Source organism: Arvicanthis niloticus, chromosome 19 (assembly GCF_011762505.2).
Source record: "Arvicanthis niloticus isolate mArvNil1 chromosome 19, mArvNil1.pat.X, whole genome shotgun sequence".
In the NCBI taxonomy this organism is placed as follows: Eukaryota; Metazoa; Chordata; class Mammalia; order Rodentia; family Muridae; genus Arvicanthis; species Arvicanthis niloticus.
This window is the reverse complement of record NC_047676.1, coordinates 30,734,655-30,752,613: the sequence shown is the minus strand read 5'-3', so window position 1 is coordinate 30,752,613 and position 17,959 is coordinate 30,734,655. Positions and strand designations below refer to the sequence as shown.

Sequence of the window (17,959 nt, the reverse complement as noted above, 5' to 3'; positions counted from 1 at the left end):
CACCAGGCTCCATTGCTGCTGCTGTTCTTGGTGCTCATTCCCTGGCACTGGCATCTCCAAAACTTCTCAGGTTCCTTATTGCAGCTGAGCTTCAAGTTCACCAGAAGCCTCTCCTGGGCTCTCTTCAGGGACTCCAACCCTGCCACATAGTGCCAAGTCTCAGATACTCTCCATGACCACCTCAACACCTTCAGAACTAGCACTACCTGGGTGACTCCTATATTACCTGGTTCAGCTGGGAGCATAAGGTACAGCCTTGGCCGTGCCTAGAACACAGGTTCTATGTGCTGACTCTCAGGAAATGCTTTCCAGAAGATTTTACCTCAGCAAAGCTTCTTAAGCACTGCTGATTTCTCAGCTCCAGCTCACCAGCATCAAACATCCCCACAAAGCAAAGGTTCTGGTGTCTTATTAATCACAGCTGATTCTTCGGCTCCAGCTGACCAGAACTACAGATTCTTCACCCTCTACCCCCACCCCCCAAAAAAAGCCCAGAAGAGTGTTTGCTTCCCTCTGAAATTTTACAAGTCAGGCCTCCACTAACTGCACTGCTTTTGACATTTTTTTTTTCTTCAGAGCTCTCAACACTCAGTGACCTTTCTAACCCCAACTTCCCAAGTTCTTCCACAATCTTCCCCAAAATGACACGGTCATGTGCGACACAGCAATACTCCACTGTCCTGTTACCCACTGATCTTGGTTAGGGTTTCTATTGCTGTGATGAAACACCATGACCAAAAGCAATTTGGGGAAGAAAGGGTTTATTTCACCAACAGTGCCACATAACAATCCATCATCAAAAACAGTGAGAACAGGACCTCACTCAGGGCAGGAACCTGGACACAGGAGCTGATGCAGAGGCCATGGAGGGGGGCTGCTTACTGGCTTGCTACCCATGACTTACTCAGCCTGCTTTCTTGTAGAACCCAATACCACCAGCCCAGGGATAGCATTATCCACAATAAGCTGGGCCCTCCCCCACTGATCATTAACTATAAAAATGCCTTACAGCAGGATCTTATACAGGCATTTTCTCAATTGAGGTTTCTTCTTCTCTGATGATTCCAGCTTGTGTCAAGTTGACACAAAACTAGCCAATACAGTGGCAGTCCACTATAATAGTACAAGTTGATTTCACCTTATCAACAAAAATATGTTGGTCTTTTGCTCATAATCCACATAGTAGAATGTATTAATTATAAAATCACATTGACATGTTCCTTAATTGCTTCACAGTTACAACTTAAAACAGTGATTGAAAAATGCATTTATTGCCCATGATTCTTTTTAACTTCATAATACTTCCATGGGAGTTTCAAGTTGGTAACTAAGTACGTATATGCAGCTTGGTGGGTCTTATCTTCTGTGTGGGCTGCCATGTATGTGCGTATTAACATGACAGCCTTCCAGGCATTTGAGTCTAGAGATGTTAGTTTGAAGACTTGAACACCCTGTGAACACTCTGGAAGGTTGTGCTACCAAATCAAAGTGTGAGCACCTACCTACTACTATTAACTTAATTCATATTAGCTATGTATTTATTTAAATATATATTTAATTAGGCTAATAAGTATTAGCCTAATTAAATTAACTAACATATATTCGCTTAAACATTTAATTTCCATATAAATTTTTTTCTTTTTACATACATAAAATCATATTTCTTATTTCTAGGGTTTTTTTAACCTTTGGTCAATTTAACTCATTAAATTTAGATCTCCAAATTTTTTCATATATTTACTTTTATTTTACATTTTAGCTTTGTTTTTCGTTTTGTTTGAGACAGATCCTCACTGTATACCCCTGGCTGGCCTAAGACTATTATTCCAGGCTGCCTTTGATCTTAGAAAGATCCCTCTGCCTCCCTCCTGCCTCCTCCTGCCTCCTCCTGCTTCCTGCTTCCTGCCTCTGCCTTCAATTGCAGGTATATGCCACCACAGTGGGCCAAAGATCCTAGCACTTCTAAAGTCTGTAATAAGCCCTCCCCCAGACACCAGTTCCAGCAAAGTTTTTGAGTATGGCAAGCTTTTAGTATGAAATCTTTACAAATGGCTCAATCGAGAATTCTGAAAGTTGATAAGCCCTGGAGGCCAGTTATCATTTCATTGAGGACATTATGAAAAGAACTAGACACTAGATCCCCTGCTTCAGGGGTCCTTCAGACCAGCTATAAGTCTAATGACTCTTTAAAATTACTCACAGGTCTCTGGGTTCAGTGACGTGCAAGGCTGGCATTCAATAAGGCAAAGAAGAAAGGATAGCCAGCAGGTGGCGCTGTCTAAGCACAGGTTTCCAGGCAATTCGACAAGCCTGAAAAGAGCCTACGGAAACCACGGTTATGAAAACACAGTGCATATCTCAGGCAGCTTCCAGCAGAAGCCCACCAGAGATTGGTGGAAACTAAGGTTTCCACAAGAACCAGGGGAACTGTCTCATAGTTTTCTTAGGCCTGTGAGCTGTCAGAAGACCTAAAACCTAGAAGGAAAGCAAACATTTGTATACATCACATTGTTGATAGGGTCTCACACAGCAAAATATTTTTATAAACTGAACCACTTTTATGGCAGTATATAGTTATAAAGAAAATGTGCCCCTCCGTAAGCCACAGGCCAGCCTTGAGAGTGTATTCTTCTAAAACATAAAACAAGTAGGCCTGCTGTGTTGACTCTCTGAAAACCTCGTCCCTAGAATCCGCCACGGATAACACTCCTAAGTACGCTGTACAAAGAAGATCGGATTTTGAAAGCAAGTAGTAGAACACGGGGTGCTAGTCAATGTGCCAGCTTTGGGGAGAATCTGAAAGAAGGCAACTCTTGGATTCTTGTAGGCAACACTGTTTTCCATACGTTATTTCCAAAGTCCGCTGATAGTGATAAACCTTGAGTCATTTATTATCTCAAGCATATTAAAGCTTTCTCTCGCTAAGTGGCTTATCTATGATCAGCCAACCTCATAAAAATATATCCAACTTAGAAGGAACATGGAAAGAACAGAAGAGGCTTGGGTGTTTTACATTGCCTGGAAAAATCTATACTTAGAGTACTGTACAGTTAGTTACTATGTGCAGAAAAGTGGGAAATGTTAAGGACATGTAGAAGCTTCTTCATCTCTTCAGAACAGAAAGCTTCAACAGTTTTAAAGTTCCCATCCGTAAATTCCACGATGAGGAAATATCTGGATGAGAAGTTTCCCCCCGCTGAAGGGGAAGTCAAATACATAGAGGAAACGAAAGCAAAATGAGCCATGATGTCATGCTTAAGTGTGTGTAGGACACTGATGGGTTAGGTTTGAGGCACAAAAGTAGAAGATGCAGGTGTTTGTGTGCATCTTGTCCTGCCCTTCAGAGCATCCTTGTGGGTGCTGTTCCCTCTCGCTACTCAGAATCCGTTCTCAAGTCATAACCTATTGGGCTTTCAAAGTATTCACTGGGGCTGGCGAGATGGCTCAGTGGTTACTAGCACTGACCGCTCTTGCAGAGGTCCCGAGTTCAATTCCCAGCAACCACACCGTGGCTCACAAAAAATCTGTAATGGGATCTGATGCCCTCTTCTGGTGTGTCTGAAGACAGCATACAGTGTATGCATAAACATTTTTTAAAAGGGTGTGTAAAATATTCAGTCAACAAATCTTCGAGTCACTTCTCTGTGTCCTTCCAATTGAACTTCAGGGAAGGTCACGCGCAAACCAGAGATCTCTGCTTCGATATGAAGCAAGGTCAGGAGGAACAGGAACAGACAGACTGATGGACACTTCGGTGGGCAGTGAGGGTCTGGTGCTGAGAGGAAAACCAGGGAAGGATAACGTGAAGGGTGTTGCAGTCAGCGTATCGTTACAGCTTTAAACAGAGAAGTGAGGGAGCGAAGATGCGAAGGGGATGTGTGCAGCAGGCACAAAGCTGTGGGGGAGGGGCTGCTCAAGGCAGAGAACAGAGAGAACGGAAGCTGAAAGAGTCCAAAGTCTGAGGAGGAGGCTAGCAGAACTAAAGGCAGGAAGAGAAGCAACAGGGACAGAACCCACTCATGTAGGGCTCTGTGTGCTGTGACAGTCTGTGACTGTCACCCTAAGTGAGATGCAAACCCCTGATGGTGCGTTTCATCAAGGTCACTTTAAGATGGGCAAACATCGAGGCAGCACCAGAACCAGTCAGATGTTACAGAAATGCAGGCAGTCTCCGAAAGAAAAGTTTGCATTGTGGATAAATTTTGAAGGGACCAACAGCAGAATTTGGATTTATTTATGAAACACACAGTGAGGAGCATGTGTGGCTCCAAAGACCAAAGTCTTAGCAACTGGAAAGTGCTTGTCACACAAGCATGAGGTTTGTGCCCATCACACATGTAAAAAGCATCTATCTAGAACCCTGGTTCTGAGAAAGTGAAGGGGTTACGGTTATGACAGAGACAGGTAGAGACCCAAGGCTCATGAACCAGTCAGACTAGCTAAATCAAAGGCTCTGGATTCACTGAGAAAGACCCTGTCTCAAACTATAAAGTGCAACGTGATAAAGGAAGATACCCAACTTCAACTGCTGGCCTAGGCGTGCACATGCATGCACACACAGAGAAAGAAATTGGAAAGAGCCAGTTTAGACCCTGTTCAAGAATACAAGGCAACGACTGAGATGGGAAGAATGTTTGTTTCAGTTTCTGTATTTTGAGGCAGGAGCTCATGTCACTACAACCTAGGCTGACCTCAAGTATACTAGGTAGCAAGTATAGCATGGAGGTCATACGAAAATGACATGTTTATTTAAGGTGATGAGAAATAACCAGCAAGCTGGGCAGTGGTGGCGCACGCCTTTAATTCCAGCACTTGGGAGACAGAGGCAGGTGGATTTCTGAGTTCGAGGCCAGCCTGGTCTACAGAGTGAGTTCCAGGGCTACACAGAGAAACCCTGTCTCGGAAAGAAAGAAAGAAAGAAAGAAAGAAAGAAAGAAAGAGAGAGAGAGAGAGAGAGAGGGAGGGAGGGAGGGAGGGAGGGAGGGAGGGAGGGAGGGAGGGAGGGAAGGAAAGAAAGAAAAGTAAAGTAAAAGAAAGAAAGGAAGAAAGAAAGAAAGAAAGAAAGAAAGAAAGAAAGAAAGAAAGAAAGAAAGAAAGAAAGAAAGAAAAGTAAAGTAAAAGAAATAACCATACTGAAAGGTCTGAAGGTAAATGGGAACCTGAAATCACAAATAAATTTCAAAAATCTGAGTTGTGGGAGGCAGTTATTTTAAATTGCATTCTTTCGCCACCTAGTGGCCGGAATGCAGACAGCAGCTCGTTACATTTTCCTTTATGTTACTCTGATGTGGAAGTGGAATGAAATCAGAAATGTTCACTTTTGCTATAGCACATTTCTTACTGCCGTTTTAAAAGGAACCCGAATTGTGTCTGTAGAGCCGATCCTTCAGATGGAACCTGGGGTTGAGATTTTATATACAAAACAAAGTTTGTGGTTACTAATAGTAATAAGACAGGAAAAGTGATGTGCTAAGAAATAATTACTAGTGGGAAGGGACTAAGGTCAGAAAAGAGCCAGGTGTTCTTCCTGAAGTCACTCTAGTTAGGAGAAGGGATTGTTTTAAAGAAGAATGTACGATTGTGATCTTGCAATTAACTACAAGTGCTTCGAAGTTTCCAGAACTTTAGACTTGGCACATCAGATAGCCTTACCTAATTCCATTTGGCAATTTTTGGCTTAGGCCAGTCATGGTTTCAAAATTTCTCATAGGTTAAGTGTAGAAAGACATGTTCCCCAGAAGGGGTTCGTTCCTGATAAGGGCAAGTGTAAAAGAACTTTTATGTGTCACCTAGATCTTTCTTAAGAAAAAAAAAATCAGCTGCAAAAGGTTAAAAGCTAAACTTGCAAAGAGTAAATACATTATAAAAAATGACAATTTTACATCTTTTAATGTTAAGATATAGAACACCAGTAGGTTTTGTTTGTTTGCTTGTTTGGTTTGGTTTTACCTTCCTGGGAATTGAACCAGGGCCTCGCACACACTAGGCAAGCACTCAGTCACTGAGCTTCAGTCCCCACCCCACCCTAAGAGTGTTCCAAAATGACAGGTACTGTCGTTTCATTTCGTTCTTTAGTCTGTGTCAAAAAAAAAACAAAAAAAAACAAAAAAAAAACAAAGAACTGTAGTGAAAGTCTGCTTGAATGGATTTATCTACGCCGAAAAGCTTCCTGCTGTTTCTCCTCCATGCCCACTCCCTCCGCTCAGTTGTCTGTTGTTGGTTGTGACTGGTTCCATTCTTCTCTCTGTGGAGCTTGTCTTTGTGCCTTGAACACTGAGCAGTTGGTGACAATTGCACTTGGGTCTTTTCGGGACATTTGCACCTATCTCTTACCCTCATCGTGGTCCATTTTATTCTCCACTGTCACTGCCATTGTGGTCACTATTCAATACTTATTATCTTAATACTATAAACAGCATGAACTCAGACCCATATAAAATGACATTACATTTTATATGGCATAATATTGAGTCTATGTGTAAAAATAATGTCTTCTTGGGTGAGAAACACTTTGAATAAATGTGCTAAAACCTTTTACTTTATTATTTTTTATTATTATTATTATTATTATTATTATTATTATTATTATTATTATTATTTATCAAAGTGTTTTAGAAAGTACACTGTAAGTCCAGTGGGGTTTATCATCATTTAATATCCTTTAAATAAATGGTAATAATTCATTTTGGAGATAAAAGTTACCTTAGTCTCTGTCTCACTAATAAATCACCAGTTTATTAAAAGTACAAACACACACAGACCTAGCAAGGTAGGAATTACTCTAAGAGTATTTTCAAAATGATAACTTTTATAGTAAATTAGCAAAGTGATGATCTCTTTCCTCAAGGGTTTTGTAGTCTGATCATAAGTAGAGTCTTTGTAGCACTCTAGAGGTAGACAGATAACACCCAGAAGCAGCAAAGAGAAGGCTTTGGAACTGGGGAATAACATCCCAGAACTGACACTTTTATGAAAGACTTGGTTCAGGGGTCTACAGCAAGGGGATGGCGGGGAAAAGAATACAGAATGAGCACCTGATTCCAATCTCCAGAACCTACAGAAAAGTGGAAGGAGGGACCCCATCCCAGAGCATGGTTCTTCTGACCTCTACTCATGTGTCCTGGTGCACACACACACTAACATTTACTTATTTCTATTTTTATTTTTTTTTATTTTCATTTTAGAGCTGGAATTAACCCAGTAAAACTCCACCAGCTAAGCATGCAGAAGGAGGACTAACAGAAAGTGTTCAGAGAGAGTGAGGATTCTGTATTAGCAGAAAATGAGAGAATGTGAGAGGCAGAGATACCCCAGGTGTGGTGGTACATGCTCATAATCACAGTGTTTGGGAGGACTGAGAGTTCTGGGCCCCTTTAAGCTACAAAGTGAGACCCCCATCTCAAAGAAGATTAGGATCAGGACTGGAGGGAGGCAGGGAAGAAGGGAGGGAGGGAAGGAGGGAAGGAAGGAGGGAGAGAGGGAGGGAGGGAAGGAGTTCTATAAAAAAAAAAAAAAAAAAAAAAAAAAAAAAAAAAAAAAAAAAAAAAAAAAAAAAAAAAAAAAAAAAAGCAGTTGAAGAATAGAGTTCATTACTCAGCCCTGTGCCCTGCTCACCATGAAAGGGACTATTCATTGGTAGAATGTCAGTGTATTTCACGTCCAGAGTATTTACATTTTCACGAAAATGCTATTCCTTAAAGCTAAGGTGGAAGGACTTACTTATGTTAAGAGGTAGGTTATTTCTCTGCTGGTGAGATGAGCCAGTTCAAGCCAGATTGGAATATATTAAAGGTAGGTTTATTGGAAAGCTGCTCTTGGATGAGTTCACTGGCCAGGGAAGTCACTATTGGTAGGGGTGGAGAAAGAGAGAAACAGTGTGTGTGCTCCAAGAGAGAAAGAGAAAGAAATGAGGGCGAGAGACCAAAATGTCTGGATTATGTAGGCAGGAGCCTTTGGGGAAAGGACAGCCCAACCCCTGGGCTGGAAAGTTTGGGGATGGGTGCAGGGTCTGCCAGGTACGGACTGAGGGATGCTGGGAGAAGTCCAGGTTTGCTTTGATATGTAAAATATGCGCTTTAGTCTCTTGTGCCCAGATCAGAAACCAAACATTACTTACACTTCCATTGTAAAACTTGTTCTTCAATGTCCACACATAGCAATCTTATTTAAATAATTATTTCCAACGGGATCTTTTTTCTTTGCTTTGTTTTGTCATTGAAATGGAAATTCATTATATAGCCCAGGCTGGGTTTTGAACCCAGAGTACTGCAATTATAAGTATGTAAGCAGAAAGCTACAGTAATTGTTTCATTACTGATTGGACCACTCAACTTCACGTGGTTTCAGCCTGTTGGCTTGAAGGTTAAAGTGACTTAACCATCCTGGGATGTTTCACACCGCAAATACAAATGTAATATACCGACTTTCCTTTTTTAAGCATTTCGAACACCTTAAGTCAATGGCTCTCAACCTTCCTAAGGCTGCGGCCCTTTGATATAGTTCCTCGTGTTGTAGTGACCCTCAATCATAAAATGACTTTGTTGTGTTGCTACTTCATAACTGTAATTTTGCTACTGTTATGAATCATATGTAAACGTCTGACATGCAGAATACCTGATATGAGCTCCCAAAGGGGTCATGACCCACAGGTTAAGTACCACTGCCTTAAATGGACTTCCCAATGACTTCACTAGAGAATTCACTGACACTGTAAAAGCTTTGGCATTGAATCAGTTCCTTTAAAGAGCCCAAGAGCTTTTGTGATTAAATTACTTTTTTCATAAGAATGGTAAAATATAGTTCTGCATGCAGAAGGCAGGGTAATAGAGTGGGCCCGATATCTCCTACCCACTGCAGGAGTTATAAATAGATAGCTCTGGTTCATCTGTCTCTTCAACACTTCCCTTTCTTGTGCCGTCCTGAAACTAATAACAAACATTGTCTTATTTCATCCATATAATATCCCCAAATTAAACCCTGTGTGTTAGCCTAGGATATCAAATCAATCATCAACAGAACACTGGCCTCAAATCCCAGCACTCGAGATTTTTTTTTTTTTTTTTTTTTTTTTTTTTGGTTTTGGTTTTTTGAGACAGGGGTTTCTCTGTATAGCCTTGGCTGTCCTGGAACTAACTCGGTAGACCAGGCTGGCCTCAAACTCAGAAATCCGCCTGCCTCTGCCTCCCAAGTGCTGGGATTAAAGGCGTGCGCCACCACTACCCGGCAGCACTGGAGATTTTGAAGCAGAAAGGTTACTAGATCAAGGCCAGCTTGACCTGCTAAATAGTAAGACCCATTCAAAAAGAAAGAAAGAAAAGCCATTTTTCATTTTTCAGCCAGAGTATGTGTGTGTGCTTTAACTTTGACTAAGAGCTCACAGCCTAGAGTCTTTGATAATACATGTTCATATTTTACATGTTCATAAATTTATCTCTTTCACATAGAGGTTTGCCTACCACCTCAATTTTTCTTTTTTTTCTTTGCAATTTATTTATTGAGGAAATTAGATTGTTTGTGGCTATTATGGCTAGCCTTGTCTAGGTTTTGCTGACTATGTCTTTATTAGTGCATTACCATATTTTCTCTCCTGTGTCTCCTAAAGATCGCCAATTGAATGCAAAGTTGGCTTGATCGCATTTGGTTTTTCTTTCTTAGTGGTTTTTTTTTTTTGTTTGTTTGTTTGTTTGTAAATATTTTATTTGGGGGTAAAACTTGTCTCTAGATGTTAGCATATTTTTTATGTTATTTATCATTATTTTATGTGTGTGAGTGTTTTGCCTGTATGTATGTGTACTATATACATGCCAAGCATCTACTGAGGCCAAGAAGAAGGTTGTAAGTTATATGCATATGTTTATGTACATTTTCATTGTAAGGCAAGCTTCTACTTTATTCTCATTGTTTTTTTTTTTCTTGTTTTCAGACATCCTGTAAATGAAGAAAATCAAGATGGTTTCATGTACTCTGATGGTAAGGAGTAACTTTTTTTTTTAATCTGAAGTATGGGTTTGAATTAGTCAAATGTCATGACATCCTTGATGGCCAGTTACCATGACTGGCCTTTGCAGGATCCCCTGTTTTACTTGTTTCTTAGCATTCTTATGCTTCATTACCTTCTCTTTCTCACTATAGACAAACATCCTAAAACACTCAATGTGTATTTATACATATTCTTCTCATATGATTATATGTAAGTACATATGTAATTTATATAAGAAGTAGATTATCGAGTTTTCTTTTTGAGAACACTCGGCATAAGGTTTTTCCAGCCTCCACCCCATTACAGTGCACACATTTAGTCTGTTGTTACTAGATGCCTTTCTGTGGAATGCACCCACATTTTACGGAGCTCCGTCTCACTGGGATTAGAGGAAACTCTGCAGGGTTCCTCTACATGCTCATCCCATGTGGATGTCAGGGACTCCATTTCTTCAAAGAGAAATGGCAGCGGAAAGGCTGGTTATGTGTTCCAAGATATTTACTTTGCTAAGTAGGACTAGAATGGTCTTCAGAACTGATACCCTGTCTACAGTCTCAACAACAAGGCATGGATGTGGCCATGTGCCACCTTTCTTCAGCAGAACAGTGCTTTATTAAGCTTTCTCATCTTTTCCCAGTTTTATGGTATAAAACGGATCTCATTTTAATATTTATATGTTTTTATTTTTATTAAACTTATTCTTTTTTCTTTTTTGCTATCTGGATTATCTATTTTTTTTCAAACTTATTCTTTTTCAAACGTTTTATTTATTTATTTATTTTAATTTGCTTATTTTATGCATGTGAGTACACTGTAGCTGTCTTCAGACATACCAGAAGAGGGCACTGGATCCCGTTACAGATGGTCGTGAGCCACCATGTGGTTGCTAGAAATTGAACTCAGGACCATTGGGAGAGCTATCAGTGCTCTTAACCACTGAGCCATCTCTCCAGCCCTTAATAAACTTATTTTATGGCAGATGCCATACACTTATATAATACATTGTAATCCCACTCAGCGTCCCATCCTCCCTCTTTCACTCCTACCCACTCAACATCACTTCCCCAGAGTGAGTCCCCTTTCTGTTTCATGCTTTCGTTTTGTTTTGCAACCCACTGGATTTAGCAACCACTGGCTATGTACAGATGAGAGTGGACCTCTCTACTGGAATGTTGGAGACCCACCACTGGCTTTATCACTGAAATCAGTGCCTCTCCTCAGCTAATTCATATTGGTTTTCATTCCACAATTCTGATCTCTGCTCTTGAGTTTGTATACAGTGCCACTGTTCTTCCAACCAAACTCAAAATAATTCATGCTCTTTCTATAATTTATGGCACACCCCTATAGTGTATCAACTATACATGAATGTGAGTATATGTGTGCACATATTATACGACTATAAAGAAGTTTTCTTAGTCCCTGCCTTAGGGTTACTATTGCTCTGTTGAAACACCATGACCAAAACAACTTCGAGAGGAAAGGATTCAGCTTATGCTTCCAGATCACAGTTCATCATCAAAAGAAGTCAGAACAGGAACTCAAGCAGGGCAGGAACCTGGAGGCAGGAGCTGATGCAGAGGCCATGGAGGGGTGTCGCTTGCTGGCTTGCTTATCACAGCTTTCTCAGTCTACTTTCTTATAGAACCCAGGACCACCTGCCCAGGAATGAAACCAACCACAGGGGAGGTGGCCTGGAACCTCCCCTATCAATCACCAGTTAAGCTATAGGCTTGCCCACAACCCGATCTTATAGAGGCATTTTTAAAAATGGAGGTTTCCCTCCTCTCAAATAGCTTTAGCCTATGACACATTGACATAAAAGTATCCAGTACAGTCTCTGAGTGCTCTTTTCAATTCCTTTGTCCTATCTATGTGTTTTAAAGCAAGACTACATTGCTGTTTTATTATGGTTGAGCTCAGTGTTATTATCTTAGTAACATAGTATCAGATTATGGCTTGGTATCTGGTAGAGTGTATTTTACACTAAACGCTTGAGTAGTCTTTTTTAGTTTAATCACCTTAGCTTATTTGGTTCATGAAAGCAAATCCTCAAGAAGGAATGTGCCAAAGAGTGTGAACTATTGGTGGTTTATGCCCTGTTTTACATCATTTCATATAAGTACAAGCACTATGCCTTACATAAAGCAAATAAAAGGTAGCATAATTGTTATTTACTGTTGCATTGTCTTATAAAATTAATAAAAATAACTTTGTAATTAAATTACAAGTGTTAGAAAATACCAAGCACAAACTTTATTTTGTGCTTTAAAAGGTTAAGTTCGGTTATACTTTAAATTGATGTAAGTATTATTTTATCCATTTGGAACTGTTTCTTGATTACAGTGTATTGTCTTGTTTTGTCTTTTCAATCCTTTAGGTACTGGAAATCTAGAAGAGGTCAGACACTTTTATATCTCTTTTTCTCTTGCCAAAGTGGGAGTGTTTAACAATTATTATGATTCATGTCCTATTGCTATAAATAGACAAATAAAAAGTTTTACAGTCAGCATGCTGGCCCATGGCAGAGTAGTGCAGTGCTAAACTTGTGTCTGCCTGCACAGCTAAATGACTGAGCAAGACAGAGAATTCAATTTCCTTTGCTTATTTCTGGTGTCTCTCACAATTAATAAAACAAAAAAGAGAGAGAGAAAAAATTTAAATAAGCCAATTAGGCTCAAATTATATAAACTCCTAAACATTTCAAGGAACAATTTTTGTCAATGAAATGTGTGTTGAACACTTACTTTAAGGAATAATTTGTCAATGAAATATATGTGTAACCTTTTGGAATAATCACAGTTAGTAATTATCTGATTTTCTTGACAGGAACAAGAGAGTGAAGGAGAAACGTATGAAGACATGTATGCATTGCTTTCATTACCATAATGATTTTTTTCTAAAATGAATACAATGTTTTGTAAGAGGGCAGATGGGTGTGCAAAAGCACTAGGAAGGGAAAACTTTACTTACACAAACAGTTGGCCTGTAATGACCTCCCTTATTTCACTACAAAGGACTAAAATCGGTTCCCTTCTCCAAGGAGTCTACATGGGACTCTGGTGAGAAACTGCCATGTGAGCCCTGAAGCTACTTGAAAGACAGTCAGGGAATAGACTCCAAAATCTCTCTCTCTCTCTCTCTCTCTCTCTCTCTCTCTCTCTCTCTCTCTCTCTCTCTCTCTCTCTCTCTCTCTCTCTCTCTCTGTGTGTGTGTGTGTATTCTATCTTTTTCAACAAGACTCTTCGGGTCCCTCAATCCTCCCAACTCTTCGTAAGACTCCCGAGCTCCATCTTATGTTTGGGTTTTAGTCTCTGCATCTCTTTTCATTGGCTGCTAGGTGGAGCCTATCAGAGGGCATTTATGCTAGGTTCCTATCTGCAAGCAGAGCAGAGTATCTTTAATAGTGTCAGGGGTTGGTTCCATTGAATGCTGGGCTCAGCTCTCCTAATTTCCTCTGTCCAATTCTTCAACCTGTTCCATGTAGTCTCTAGATTAAAATGTGTATGAGTGCCAGTGGGCATGTGCTCGCTCATGCCTAGGAAAGGGCAAGGGCGACTTGCCAGCATGCCAAGGACAGGCGCTTTCTGAACAGTGCCATCCTCCTTGTGGTGCACGCTGCAGCGAGGAGGAGCTGCGCTGCCTGAGAAGGTGTTTGTAGCTGAGGGCCTCTTTCTGGCTTTCCAATCTCACACAGCTAGAATTCTCACACCTTTAGCTTCCTGCCTTCATCTCTTGCCTTTGGAGACCTTCTTCTGTAGTGGGTAGACACCTCTTTGCACAGTGGTTCCTGACCTACAAACACCTGCACCCGTAGCCACAACTTAACAATTTCTATTCACAGAGAATCGTCCAAAGAACGAGACAAGAAACGGGAAAAAGAAGAAAAGAAGAGGTTAGGGCTAGAACGAAAGGAGCAGAAGGAGAGAGAGAAGAAAGAGCAAGAACTAAAGAAGAAATTCAAGGTAAGAAGAGCTTGCTCGCTGATGAATAAAGCCATAGCATCATTTCTGTCCAAAAAGGTGGTGACCTTTCCCTACCATCCAAAATGAAATAGGATATTTAAAAAAAAAACAACTAAATATAATTAGCTTATCATTTATGGGTACCCAGGGACTTTATGTTCACAGAGGAAATGAATACACCATTACTGTGTGTCACAAGTCCGGAATCACACAGAAATATGTCCCAATGGCACATCACATGGTGGTGCAGTGGACACAGTGTTCCTGGATGAACCACATTCCTTTGAGTTACCAGAGACCCTGATATCTACATGTGAACTATGCATTTGCCTTGAAGACTTGTACTTACTGATAGTCTAAGACCTGCTGCCTCTCATCTTTCTTTAAATGCTTCAACTTCTGACCTTTATCTTCTCTGAATGCTGGTAACTGTGTTACCTCTTCAGCGGCCCCTACTATGCTACTTGCATGGCCTGAACACTGATGATGTAAACCATCTGGTATGTTTCTGTGGCCTCAGAAGTATTTAGAGCAATGATGTGAATTGTGAAACTATTCTTCACTTTTAAGGGAATTCACGTGGTTTTCTTTAAATATTTATTTCTTTAAATATTTATTTCTCTAGAGAATTTGATACATGGAATTACAAAATGTGAGTCATGTATAACTTCCCAGTACATTTGTTATGTTAAAACAAAAGTTCCCCAGCATGGTGCAAGGAAAACACCCAGCTTGGGGTCCTTTGGACAGACCTAAATGCCAATTGCAGCTGCACATCAGAGTGTTAGTCTTTAAAGTGAGAATAAATGACATTTTTCTGTAGTCTGTTATGAGATTAAATGAAATAGTATACAAAAGCCACTATATCTACTATGAGTTTTCATGAGGTCTTGGAAGAAGTCTTCTGTGTACAAGAAACGTTACAATTGCAATGTGAAAACTAAAACATTTACTCAAACAGAATCCAAGATGTATAATCTTGAAGGAAAAATTTAATACATAAAAATACATGTAGTGCATTTTTCACAAGAGAGCATTCATAGTTTTCAAGTATTTGAGATTAGTTTGGGGGGAAAAGTAATACATTGTTTCACACGTTCATTCAAATAATTTTGTTAATAAGAAAAACAGAGTATAGAAGTCGTATCGGTCAATAAGAACTCAAGAGTTTGTCAAGTCTGAGACCTTATGAGCTGTATTTTACTCGGTGTATTTTAATCACTGTGATTTATAAATATGAGAATTCATCAGTGTCATGGCATATCATAATTAAACTTATATATTTTTTCTATTTTGCTGACATTTCAATTTATTGATGCTAAAATAGATTAGACTTTATTGAGAAATCATCCTCAAAAACTGGCACGACACTATGTATTTCCCTGAGTTAGTAAGAAAATGTCAACAAGTAACCAATTCATACTCTTAACAGTGCACGAATTCAAGTCCAATGCAGCTGCAGATCTGTAATTCAGATATTCAGATTACAGATTGTTTACAAACAGAGGCCAACTATTATAAAGCCAGCTCAGCCCAAAACCTTTTTACTTGAGTCTGCTTTTACTAATAAATCTCATAATTGATATGATAGTTGGCTATCAACCTATGCTTTTAATTAATATGTCACATAATTCACAACAACATAGGCTCAATGAAACACTTTCTCTCCCCCTCAAGAAAAAAAGTCACAATCCATACATATTTGTCAAAAGATGAGAGACACCCTACTGATGACATTCATTTAGGAAAAGAAAATTAGGATCTAAGGACTCATGCCTTAAAATACATTATTCTATTAATAAATCATCATGCTATTCAGGATATCAGTTATGAAAAATTTTTCCTAGTATTTGTTTACTATTTTTTGAAACTATTTATAAAATTCTATTATCTTATTTGTAACAGGTAGTATTTACTATAAGTTTATATTCCAACAGGCAAAAGAAAGGAAGTCAGGAACAAAGGAAGGAAGGAAGGATGAACAGAAGAAAGAAAGGGCTAGTGTATATCAGTACATATGCAGTCCCACTTACTCAATATTTTTATTCAGAATTCTTTTTTTGTTTTGTTTTTGTTTTTGTTTGTTTGTTTGTTTTTGTTTTTTGAGACAGGGTTTCTCTGTGTAGCCCTGGCTGTCCTGGAACTCACTCTGTAGACTAGGCTGGCCTCGAACTCAGAAATCCGCCTGCCTCTGCCTCCCAAGTGCTGGGATTAAAGGCGTGTGCCACCACCGCCAGGCTATTCAGAATTCTTATGCTCATCAGATCCCCACCATTTTCTGATGAACCACACACACTTTCACCTGGTCTCTGTTGGTCTTGCTACACCTCTGTAGTTTTTCCCTTAACTCTTTCTCTTTTGTATCTTTTCTTCATTCTTCTCTCATAAATTACATCCCAATTGCAGCTTCCCTTCCCTCCTCCTTTCCTAGTCCTCCCACACACCCCCTTCACTCCTCCATTTCTCTTCAGAAAAGTTCAGGCCTCCCATAGGTATCAACAAAATACGGCATATTAAGTTACAGTAAGAATAGACACCATTCTTCGTATTAAGGCTGGCTGAGGCAACCAGGAGGAAAAAATAGGGTCTCAAAAGCAGTCAAAAGGGTCAGGGATAGCCCCTGGTCCCACTCTTAGGAGTCCCACAAGAAGACCAATCTACACAACCGTAACACATTTGCAGAGGGCCGAGGTTAGACCACTAGGCTTCCCGATTGTCAGTTCAGTCTCTGTGGGCCCCTATGAATCCTGAGTAGCTGATTCTGTGGGTTTCTTTGGTGTGCTTCAGCCCTCTGGCTCCTACGATCCTTCCTTCCCTTCTTCTGCAGGATTCCCTGAGCTAAGCCCAATGTTTGGCTGTGGAACACTGCGTCTGCCTTAACTCTTTCAGTAAGAGGGTTCACCAAGAATGCAGCTGTCTTTCAAGATTATATTTTTAAGTGGTTGTCTATGATGTCTTCCACCTTGTAGCTCACGGGCCCCATTCAAGTCCTCCATCACGCGAAAGCCTGCTGTGATGTCAAAGGAGGGAAGAACGAACTGAGTTTCAAGCAAGGGGAGGACATTGAAATAATCCGCATCACAGATAACCCAGAAGGAAAATGGCTGGGCAGGACTGCAAGGGGGTCATGTGAGTTCTCCTTTTCCAGGGGCTTCAAGGCTTCCAGGGATGATCGGTTCTTATTCTCTCTCTCTCTCTCTCTCTCTCTCTCTCTCTCTCTCTCTCTCTCTCTCTCTCTCTCTCTCTCCTCTCTCTCTCTCTCTGTTCTCTCTCTCTCTTCTCTCTGTCTCTCTTCTCTCTCTCTCTCTCTCTCTCTCTCTCTCTCTCTCTCTCTCTCTCTCTCTCTCTCCCTCCCTATCTCCCTCTCCTTCCCTCCATGTATGTGTCTGTCTGTCTCTGTGTGTGTGTCTGTGTGTCTGTGTGTCTGTGTGTCTGTGTGTCTGTGTATGTGTTTATTTTTCTGTATTATTTTTGGCTAGTTATTTGAGAACTTCGTGTAACATTTTTTGATCATATTCACTTTCCCTCCCCCCAACTCTTCCCAGATTCAACCTCTCTTTCCTTTTCAACCAACTTTGTATCTTTTCCCCTCCCTTTCTTCTCCATCCATAGCAAATTATGTTACCCAAACATTCTTGGGTGTGTGTCTTTTCACTGGAGTGTGGTCTACACCAGGGGAAAGTGTAACTGACTTGTCCTTTTCCAATAACTAAAAATTACCAGTCACTTCTTGGTTAAGAGTGGAACTTCATGACCAACGCCCCTCTCGTGCTGGGATTTGATCTGTCTAGGTTTTGACAGGTCTTGTGAATACTGACACAATGGCTATAAGTTTGTATGTACAGTTGCCCTGCTGTGTCCAGAGGACAGTTTTCTTCTAATTGTCTGTCTTTTCTGGTTCGTAAACTCTTTCTGTTCTTCTTCTGCAATATCCCCAAGCCTTTGTAGGGAGAAATGTTATACATACCTTCCACTGAAGGTTGAGCATTCTGTAGTCTCTTACCTGATGTACTTT

General features: G+C 40.3%; 1 protein-coding gene across 6 annotated transcripts in view; it reads left to right on the top strand.

Moving 5' to 3' along the window:
- Fyb1 (FYN binding protein 1) overlaps nucleotides 1–17,959 on the top strand; it is a 136,658-nt gene that overhangs the window by 89,183 nt on the left and 29,516 nt on the right. For all 6 annotated transcript variants that reach the window (XR_013105028.1, XM_076916152.1, XM_076916153.1 and 3 more), the window contains exons 4-8: nucleotides 9,923–9,969; nucleotides 12,360–12,379; nucleotides 12,809–12,843; nucleotides 13,824–13,944; nucleotides 16,914–17,073. Coding sequence is in view for 5 of the 6 variants with exons in the window: in XM_076916152.1 (XP_076772267.1) it covers nucleotides 9,923–9,969; nucleotides 12,360–12,379; nucleotides 12,809–12,843; nucleotides 13,824–13,944; nucleotides 16,914–17,073 (383 nt within the window). In the remaining variant the exon portion in view is untranslated. The remainder of the gene's footprint in view (nucleotides 1–9,922; nucleotides 9,970–12,359; nucleotides 12,380–12,808; nucleotides 12,844–13,823; nucleotides 13,945–16,913; nucleotides 17,074–17,959) is intronic.